Source organism: Copadichromis virginalis, linkage group LG19 (genome assembly GCF_057382275.1).
Source record: "Copadichromis virginalis isolate Kocher_CV1m ecotype Utaka linkage group LG19, C_Virginalis_male_GT1.1, whole genome shotgun sequence".
In the NCBI taxonomy this organism is placed as follows: Eukaryota; Metazoa; Chordata; class Actinopteri; order Cichliformes; family Cichlidae; genus Copadichromis; species Copadichromis virginalis.
Genome location: NC_140636.1, coordinates 36513235 through 36523290, shown reverse-complemented (window position 1 = coordinate 36523290; position 10056 = coordinate 36513235). Strand labels below are relative to the sequence as shown.

The window sequence follows — 10056 nt, the reverse complement described above, 5'->3', positions numbered from 1 at the left end:
AAACTGTAAGCTAGGTTAGCTGGCAACAGTTGGACTGGCAGAGATGTGCTCTCATCGAGTGCCGAGTGGAAAATGAGCTCCTGTGTGAGCTCCGCCTTTTATATTCTCCCCTCGGCTTTCATACAAAAACATCTGCACGTATCAAGAGCGTATTACAAACATATTTTCTCACAAATGAGTCATTAACAGTGATTTCCCTGCGCCCTGAAAGAACAGAAGTTGTGAATTCACAGAAGTGGAACTCTTAAATGAAATGTTGCCTGGGACAACTGCAGATCAGATACAAGGATCCTCAGATAAAGTGCGTTCCATCGAGAGCGTGTGGTATGGACGGCACTCGCAGTAATTAGCACCAGTCACCAAGCTGTGGTGACTGGTGGAAGTTGCATATCTCCACATCAAAAACATTGTTCAGTTGAACAGAGTCTTCTGGGCAGTAGGAGAGTCAAAAGCAACAATATAGGAATAAAGGACTTTTTTCAAACACTGGTAACACTACTGACATTTAAGGAAGAAATTTACATGCTGTGATTCTGAAAAGCAACAGTGTTCCCAACAATTTCGTAACAGCGATGCAAACTGAGTGGACTGGTAAAAGGATGTTTCCTTTTGAGTAGTCCTGTAAAAATACAGTCTTGGAGTGCAATGAGAAAAAGCCACGGTGCCACAGCAGGCCAGTGCTCGGCCCAGTAACAAAGTCATAGTGGCTGTAAATGGAGAGTCTCTGGAAAGGGCAGCTTATTCAGAAATGCAGCATATCACTGTGCCATCGGGCCTCAACATCTCTGGTCTGAGGAGCACGAGCAGGAAGACTCATAAGCGATGAAGCAGGTTGAAGGCAGCTGACATAACAAACGACCAACATTTCAGTCCACCTCCACACTCGTGCCTTTACTTCTCCATCCAACCTCCTCTGGAGTTCAGACCTTCTGCCTGTTTTCAAGTTTGGTCCTTAACAGGTGGACCACAGTTCCACGGTTCCCACTGGTGGACTTCAGCCGACCGGCAGCATGCGAGCATTGCCGTTGAACTCCTCCTCCGCCTCACAGTCCCATCTTTATGAACGCACCAGCCTTCCAGTACCCAGGGACCGTCAGGGATGAACATGCAGGTGACTTTCTTCTGCTTCATGCCACCTGCTGGAGACAGCAGGTCTGGGGTGTTGACATCCAGTGGCTCCTCCACCTCGAAACATTTCTTGCACTCTAGCACGGGCTGCTGCGGCCTCTCCATCAGGGCTTTGACACAGTACTGGACGTAGCCGAACTTCCCCTTGTATGACGACACCAGTTGCCCTTGCTGAGGGAGCTCGAATCCAAACGTGTACTCGTACTTGTTGCCAGGTCTCAACACCACAGAGCCGTCAGAGTCTGTGGGCTGGTCTTGCAGCCGCAGGACCGTTTCATGTCTGAGGTACTCGGCCTCCTGTCGGCACCGCTGCTTGCCTTTAGCGTACTCCACCTTGGCGCAGCCCAGACCCAGAAGCTTCAGCGCGGACACCCGCATCATTAGGGTTAGGGCGTTGGTTACGGCCCCGTCCCCCCTGGGGGGGACCGAGGAATGCGCGGTCCTTCCCTCCTGGGTTAGGATTATGGTGATAGCAGGCCACCAGGGGCCTGAGTGCACTGTCCATCAATGGGGGCCGGGAGGTGGAGACCCTGCCCAGCAGGTCCAAAAATTACCCATGTCTTGGGTTAGATCTTTCTTATCTCCGTCAGGACAAGTTCTGTGAGGTTTTCACACTCGCCTATTGAATCAGTCAGATGGGTCAGTCTGTTCTGGTCCACCTTCAGGATGGACAGCTGTTTCAGAGACCCTATGCTGTCCGGGACGACCTCCAGCAGGTTCTGTGTGAGCAGCAGGTCTGTGAGAGCCAGGAGGCCATTCAGCTCTGACGGGAGCTCCTCCAGACGATTCTCCGACACATCCAGACACACCAACCTACGAAGGTTTCCCAGCTCTGGTGGTAATGAGGACAACTGGTTACGGTCCAGCCACAGCTCCCTTAGGTTGGGGAGAGCGCCGAGGGTATCCGGCAAAACTTCCAGTTCATTGCTGCCCAGGTCCAGCTGTTCCAGTTTCACCAGGAAAGAGAGCGACGTGGGCAGAGACTTCAACAGGTTCTCCCTGAGCTCCAACGTCACCAGGTTGGCCAAATTTCCAATGTCATTGGGCAACATCTGTAATGACACATCATTGAGGGCCAGGTGAGCGAGCGCTCGGAGTTCAGTGAAACCATCCGGCAATCTGGAGAGGGGGTTTCCACTGAAGTCTGCAATCTCCAAGGCCCTGCAAAACTTAATGCTCTCTGGGATCTCAGAAATATCGTTCCTGGAGATGTCCAATTCCACCAGTTGCATGAAGTTAGCCACCTCAGGCGGGAGTCTCTGGATCTCATTGTCGCTCAGGCCAAGTTTCCGGAGGTTCAGTAGTCTGAAGAAAGGCTTTGGTAGCTCTTTGAGTTGATTGGCATCAAGGAGAAGCTCCTCCAAACTGCGGCTGTATCGAAATATTTCATCAGGAACCGTCTGCAAGTTGCAATGCCGCTTGTCCACCGACTCGACGTGGCGGTTGCAGCGCCACAGGGGGATACACTTCAGCATGTCCGGCCGCCGGAGGGGAGGGGGGTCTGGTTAGGGGGTTAGGGTTTAGGTGATAACAGGCCACCAAGGGCCTGACTGCACTGTCCATCAATGGGGGCCGGGAGGTGGAGACCCTGCCCGGCGGTTCCAAAAATTACCCATGTCTTGGGTTTGAGAGCTAATGGGCTATCGCGAGACGTTTCGGCATAGAAGTGCCTTCTTCAGTCGAGCCCAGGTGAATAAGTGTTTTCCTTTTTGTTTCTTTCCTTTATACAGGCTTTATTTTAACAGGTAAGTTTTTTCTTTCCTTTATACAGGCTTTATTTTAACAGGTAAGTTTTTTTCTAGGGTTGTGCCCTCCCACCCCGATCGACTGGCAAACGTGGCCTGCCATCAGAGGGCTGCCGCCGGGCCCGGCACCTTCGCCGGCGCCTTCGGGCGGTCAGCTCCTCCGGCCCGCAGGCTCGCCTCTAGCGCTGGCCGGGGGTTACAGCGCGAAGGTCGAAGGGGGTGGTGGTTCTCGGACCCCGCCCTGTCCTCCCCACGCTTCCCCCCCCCCGCCAGACGCGATCGCTCGGTAGCGAGACCGAGACGCCCGGTCCGTCCCGGTGGTCATACCACGGCGGGCCTCGTCGCAGAGTGGGTAGGCAAACCCAGAGTTTGCCCACCCCGCGAGGGCGACGGGGCCCCGTCCGGCAAACACGGTTTCTCGAACCCTCGCCCCGGTCCACACGTGCATCCGGAAAGCCTCGCCCTGGTCGACAGGGCTCAGTAGCCCCGAGCGAGCGAGCGAGCGCGTGCGTGCGCGCCGCTGCCGCCGCCTGAGGGGCTACCTGGTTGATCCTGCCAGTAGCATATGCTTGTCTCAAAGATTAAGCCATGCAGGTCTAAGTACACGCGGCCGGTACAGTGAAACTGTGAATGGCTCATTAAATCAGTTATGGTTCCTTTGATCGCTCATCCGTTACTTGGATAACTGTGGCAATTCTAGAGCTAATACATGCAAACGAGCGCTGACCCTCCGAGAAGAAAGTCACCTGCATGTTCATCCCTGACGGTCAGGTGTCATTGAATGCAAAAATTGACCGGCGTGGATTCTGTGAAGGCGAAGAGATCTGCATCAATGCGAAGTTTGAGAACACCTGCTCCCGCATTGTTGTGCCCAAGGCTGCCATCATAGCCAAACACACCTACCAGGCAAACGGCCGCACCAAGATCCTACGCCAGAAGCATTTATTAGGATTGTCTCTTTATCTTTTTATGGCACCCCCTGTCTTTTTTGACATCCCGTCCTTTGTTCACTGTACTTTTGTTTATGGCACCCCCTTCCTTTAAATCCTTTCCGTGTGTATTTACATTATTTTCTTTGTTTTATCTTACGTGACTTCTTGTCTTTTTCTGTTTCTGTTTATCTTTCTTTCTTGTACGTGACTTCTTGTCTTTTTCTTTTTCTGACTACTTGTCTTTCTCTCTTGTACGTGACTTCTTGTCTTTTGCTTTTTCTGCTTATCTTTCTTTCTTGTACGTGACTTCTTGTCTTTTTCTTTTTCTACTTGTTTTTCTTTCTTACGTGACTTCTTGTCTTCGTTTTTTGTGTTAGGGACCCCCCTGTGGTTAGGGTTAGGGTAAGATAGAGGGCAGGGGCACCCCCAACCCCACGAGGCACTGGCTGGTTAGGTGTTAAGAAAAGAATCAGGCCACCAGCAAGCTGGTAGCCTGAGGTGCACGGGCCATCGATGGGGCCGGGTGGTGGTGTCCCTGCCCTGGTTCAAAAAATTGCCCATATCTAGGGTTTTAGTGCACATTTAGCATTCACTGGGCCGTTCGCGACGTTTCGGCATGTTTTTGCCTTCTTCAGGCCGACCCAGTGTGTCTTGTCTTTGTCTCTCTGTTTTCTGTTTGCCTCTCTTGGCCTTTTATACTCATGTTAGCTCCTCCCACTTGGGCTTTTTTAAGTTGACTGCTTGTCCTTTTCTTTTTCTGACTTCTTGTCTTTTTCTTTTTCTGCTTTTCTTTCTATTTTACGTGACTTCTTGTCTTTCATATCTTTAGTTTTCTTACTATTTTTCTCTTTGTTTTCCCCTTGTTTTTTCTTGTCTTTCTGTGTTTACTCCATATTCAGACAAGGCGAGCAGGAGAAAGAAAACCAGCTTTCTAGAAATTTTAGTGCAAATTGCTGGAGTCAGATACATTTATTAGGATTGTCTCTTTATCTTTTTATGGCACCCCCTGTCTTTTTTGACATCCCGTCCTTTGTTCACTGTACTTTTGTTTATGGCACCCCCTTCCTTTAAATCCTTTCCGTGTGTATTTACATTATTTTCTTTGTTTTATCTTACGTGACTTCTTGTCTTTTTCTGTTTCTGCAGCAGGTTGGTACAGGAGCAGGCACCAGAAGCAGGCCTGTGGAGCACTATGTCATCTGCTCGGCCTTGCTTCAGGATGCACTGTACAATTCGATAGCAAGACCTCATGGGTTACCACAAAAAAAACAGTGTCTTTCTGCCTCTGTCGTTCTCTTTGGTTTGTTTGAGCGCTTGTTTTTTAAATACACAGCAAGTGTCTCTCTCTCTCTCTCTCTGTCTGTCTCTCTGTCACACACACACACACACACACACACACACACACACACACACACACACACACACACAGAAGCAGAGCAGCTGCTGTGCCACTGGGATTGAACAAGAGGTGCTCCCTCTGCTGGCTCAATGCGGTACAAAGTGTCTGAAGGAGTTATACCGGCGAAAATAACATCTTTCAATTGCATGTTTGGTCCACAGGATGGCGCCTAGAATGTTAAGGTTCAAAATTGAGGAAAGAGAGTACACACCACCCATGGTCCAGAGGATCTTGGTCCAACAATGATTTTAATGAACACACGTGTGGGAAGACACTCTGTACGCAGACAGCCAGTAGTCCTCGACTTAATCAAAGCATGAACAGATATTTTATAGCATCAGGGTTTGTTTACTGACGCCCCTTCATGCGTCACCGGTACATTTTATACATAGATCAGATCAACACCATCATGACTTTTCACCCAGAAAATCATCTTCTATTTTCATGGCTAGCCCTTCCTGTCTACCTTTCAGTTCTTGTCTTGTTCCTCTTTCTTGCCGAGACAACAAGGAACGGTTCCTCTTTTACCGAGACACTTTTGCAGTTACAACCAGACATGAGTAATCTCTCCTCTAAATAAATTTAACTCATGTGTGTGTGTGTCACGACCTCACATGCTCTTTGTGTCACCTCTTCACCTACTATCTGTGTCTCGTCCTCAAATGCTCTTTCTCAATTCACCTGTTGCACTTCTGACCTTTTACCAGACCAGAAGCTCACTGAGACTATGTGTATGTCTTCTACTAAATAAATGTTTTAACCAAGAACCTCTACTAAAACCTTAATATAAAATGATCTGATATATAAGTGTTTTGTAAGCATGTATTGCAATTCCTTCTATGTTCTAGTTTTCCCTCAGCATGGATCATCTAGACACTCTCACTAGTTGAAGCTTAAGACCTTTAAAGAACCTGAACATCAACTCAAATAAGCACAGATATGCAATATGTATAAAATAGTTATAACTGCACCTGGAATACAAAGTTAATTTAATACCTGTGTGCATAAAACCTTAAAGCCTTCTTAAAGCTATCTGTTACATTGTTAAAGCCTCGTCTTAGCCTGCTGCTCAAAATAACTTCCTGCTTTCACTTCTGCATACAACTTCCTGTCAGCCTGCAACTCAGTCTTTCTGAAAGAGACACTGTTTAACCCCTGAATGCAATATAAACTCCAGATTATATTATTAATGCAATGGTAATGATGACAATTATTTAACAATAGCAGTAAAATAATTTCCCTGCTCCACACTCCCTCTCTCGACCACCGGACGAAGCCCCCAAATGTTACAGTTATGCTTGGGTGTCCTGTAAGAAAATTCCAAAGACAGACAAAGCTAACCAGCCCAACAACAACCTTCTTTACTCCTCCAAAAACTACTTCTTACCACCATGCAGTTCAGGCAAGTACTGAGAAAAAGGAAAAAACAAAACAAAATGTCTTAATTTGAAAAAGCATTAATTAGATACGCAGATGGATCTTTTTCTTTTTTTTCCTTTTTTCTTTTTTTTTTTTTAAACTGCCGTGCCAATACAAAACAAAAACAATACAAGCTTGTGTGCTCGTGCTCTTTTGTTCTTCAAAGTTTTCTATACCTCATAACTGATGCATAAAAATACAAGAGCAGTCTACTAAAAACAAACAAAAAAGATAGTAAGAGTAGAAAGTTGAGCAACAGTATGTAGAATGTAACCTTGTCTTCCAACTAAATCTTGGCTTCCTTCTCCCAATCACATCTTCACTGTCTTTACCTCTGCTGTTATTCCCCTTGCCATGTACAAACTCAGTTGTTGTCACCTCAAATATAAGGAGGCAGCTCCTGTTTTTGTCAAGCACAAATGTGTCATCAAAGGATGGTCAAAAACAGCACCGTTAATGAGTAGTACAGCTGCTGTGCCACTGGGATTGAACAAGAGGTGCTCCCTCTGCTGGCTCAATGCGGTACAAAGTGTCTGAAGGAGTTATACCGGCGAAAATAACATCTTTCAATTGCATGTTTGGTCCACAGGATGGCGCCTAGCTGGCAAGTCCTGTACATTGCATATTAAAAGTTGTTGCAAGTGCACTCACATGTATTTTTTGTGTAAAAGAGACACACACACACACACACACACACACACTCACACTCAGCGGCTCAGAGATGAGGGAAAAACAACAGAAATCAGGATAGATTTTAATGTCAGGAGATGCCCTGTGATGCTGGGGCCATTGTGTAAGATTGGAATGTGTACCAGTGGCTGGTGGGTGGTCCTTGAAGGTCCCGGGAGGAGGCGGCGAGGAGGCAGCGGGTGGCTGGGCTTGAGCTGTGGATCAGGGACGTCATTAATTCTGCCTGGTGCTGCGTGTGCCCTGTGCAGCTTGGATGTCTGCCGCTGACGCTCTGTGGTTCCTGTTCTGCTGATCTCCTGGTCCACACACGGCTTCAGGGTGCACTGTACAAGGGGAGAAGAAATGCATCATTGGTTACCAAAATAAAACAGTGTCTTTCTGCCTGTGTCATTCTGTTTGGTTTCTTTGAGCGTTTGTTTCTTAAATACACAGCAAGTGTCACTCTCTCTCTCTCTCTGTCACACACACACACACACACACACACACACACACACACACACACACAGAAGCAGAGCAGCTGCTGTGCCACTGGGATTGAACAAGAGGTGCTCCCTCTGCTGGCTCAATGCGGTACAAAGTGTCTGAAGGAGTTATACCGGCGAAAATAACATCTTTCAATTGCATGTTTGGTCCACAGGATGGCGCCTAGCTGGCAAGTCCTGTACATTGCATATTAAAAGTTGTTGCAAGTGCACTCACATGTATTTTTTGTATAAAAGAGACACACACACACACACACACACACACACACACAAGCTGGTCAGCTGCTTTGCAACTCAACGCGGTACAAATCGACTTCTGTGCCTCTTTTTCTCTTTGGGTTTTCTGTGTGTTTTTTTAAATTTTTAAATCCACAGCAAGTGTCTCTCTCTCTCTCTCTGTCTGTCTCTCTGTCACACACACACACACACACACACACACACACACTGAGGTCTGCAGTGCAACATTTGAATTACAGTGCTTTGAATCTCTCTCTCTCTCCCTCTCTCCGTCTGTCTGTCTGTCTGTCTCACACACACACACACACACACACACACACACACACACACACAGTGAGGTCTGTAGTGCAAAATTTGAATTTCATTGCTTTTTAATTTCTCTCTCTCTCTCTCACACACTCACACACACACACACACACACACACACTGTGAGGTCTGCAGTGCAACTGGGATTTAACAAGAGGGGCTCCCTCTGCTGCAATTGCATCTGTGGTCCACCGGAGGGCGACCAGCTGGGACGTCCTGTGCTTTGCATATTAAAGTTTTTGCAAGCGCATTGACATGTGTTTTTTGTGTAAAAGAGAGAGAGAGACACACACACACACAGAAGCTGGTCAGCTGCTTTGCAACTGGGATTGAACCAGAGGTGCTCCCTCTTCTGGCTTTTTCTTATGCACACTATTAAAAAAAGTTGGGCGCACCCAAATCAGCGTTCAAAGATTGATGGCTCCCTGTCAGAGCACTGGCTATGAATTTCAGATCGATCAGGCCTTAACTTGACAAAAAAGTTATCAATCGTTCTTTTCATCTTTTCTCATTGCCCACGGTCAGTTATATCCACTTCTGTCGGTCCTAGGATATTCACAAGGCCTGTGTATCATCACTGATTTCTATAATCCACTTGATTCCGATTCACAAGGTCCAGATTCGATTTGGTGCAATTTTTACTCAGAAAGTGAGAGATCTTATAATTCTGATCATTTATCAGTACTGACACTAAACTTTATCAGAGATGTGACCATCACAGCACATGCCGTTGTGTCAAAGTAACTGAGAATAAAATAAAATAAAAAACATAAAGGAGATTTTCCTGGCATGGATTTTATAGCAGATAACCTTAAAAATATTCTGCAATTATACCTAATTTGAAAAAGTTTACATTTCTTCAGTATTAAACAGCAGAAATTAAGCTTTCTTATCCGACGTCATTTAAGTACAAAGGAAAGAAAAGACAGCGGCCGCCAGCGCTGTAAACAACGGTAGACTGATGGGTAATAAGCGAATGAGTAATGCAGAAAACACATGTTTGAGATGGGAAACTTTTCTTGAAGTTTCTCTCACAGTTCACGCACAGCGAGCTGTGCGTGAACTGTGGGTTTTATCGTGTTGGAAGCAAAACAGCAAAAGTAAGAAGGAATTAAGGATGATATTAGCCCCCACGCCGACTAAGCTAATTCTGATGCGTCGGTCCGCTCTGTTTACGTCTTCGTGTGGAATGCGTTTCCTGCTCTCATTTGCTGGTTGTTGTTGAAATAGTTTTGTGAGCTTTAACCTGAGATTCTGGCGTTTCTGGTAAAACACATTTATATTCATTCAATTCAGGATTTAATGAATCGATATCGCTTCATTCAAGCTACTCACCTGTCTATATCCACCTCCACTTCCAGCTGGACCACGGACAGAGGTCCCGCCCCTGACTATCTCTGATTGGTTTAGACCACGAAGGGGAATCACGTGTGTCTGTTGTTGATCACATGGACGTCTGTGGCAAATTTTACAAACACTTCTCATAATGAACGAACTCAGGAGGGTTAGGGTTAGGGATGAGGTAAAGCAGGCCCCCCTAAAGGGTCCTGGGTGCACTGTCCATCAATGGGGGCAGGAAGATGGAGACCCTGCCCGGGTGTTCAAAAAATTGCCCATATCTTGGGTGAAGTAGCTCGGGGCCCACGTGACGTTTCGGCGGAGTAGTGCCTTCTTCAGACTGGCCCGGCTTAATTGTGACTCTGTCAGGTAAGACCTTT

General features: G+C 46.9%; 1 protein-coding gene and 1 pseudogene across 1 annotated transcript; both read right to left on the bottom strand.

The window, feature by feature from the left end:
- Positions 1-490: 490 nt before the first annotated feature.
- LOC146686755 (uncharacterized) lies at positions 491-5121 on the bottom strand. Its single transcript, XM_085442382.1, has one exon. The coding sequence runs from the start codon at positions 2601-2603 to the stop codon at positions 1695-1697; it is 909 nt and encodes a 302-aa protein (XP_085298508.1). The 5' UTR covers positions 2604-5121; the 3' UTR covers positions 491-1694.
- On the bottom strand, positions 940-1506 carry LOC146686756 (thioredoxin-interacting protein pseudogene; annotated as a pseudogene).
- Positions 5122-10056: the final 4935 nt, after the last annotated feature.

What these genes read in the sequence shown, in the direction of transcription:
- LOC146686755 (XM_085442382.1), bottom strand. Translation starts at nt 2,603, where the DNA reads ATGCTGAAGTGTATCCCCCTGTGGCGCTGCAACCGCCACGTCGAGTCG.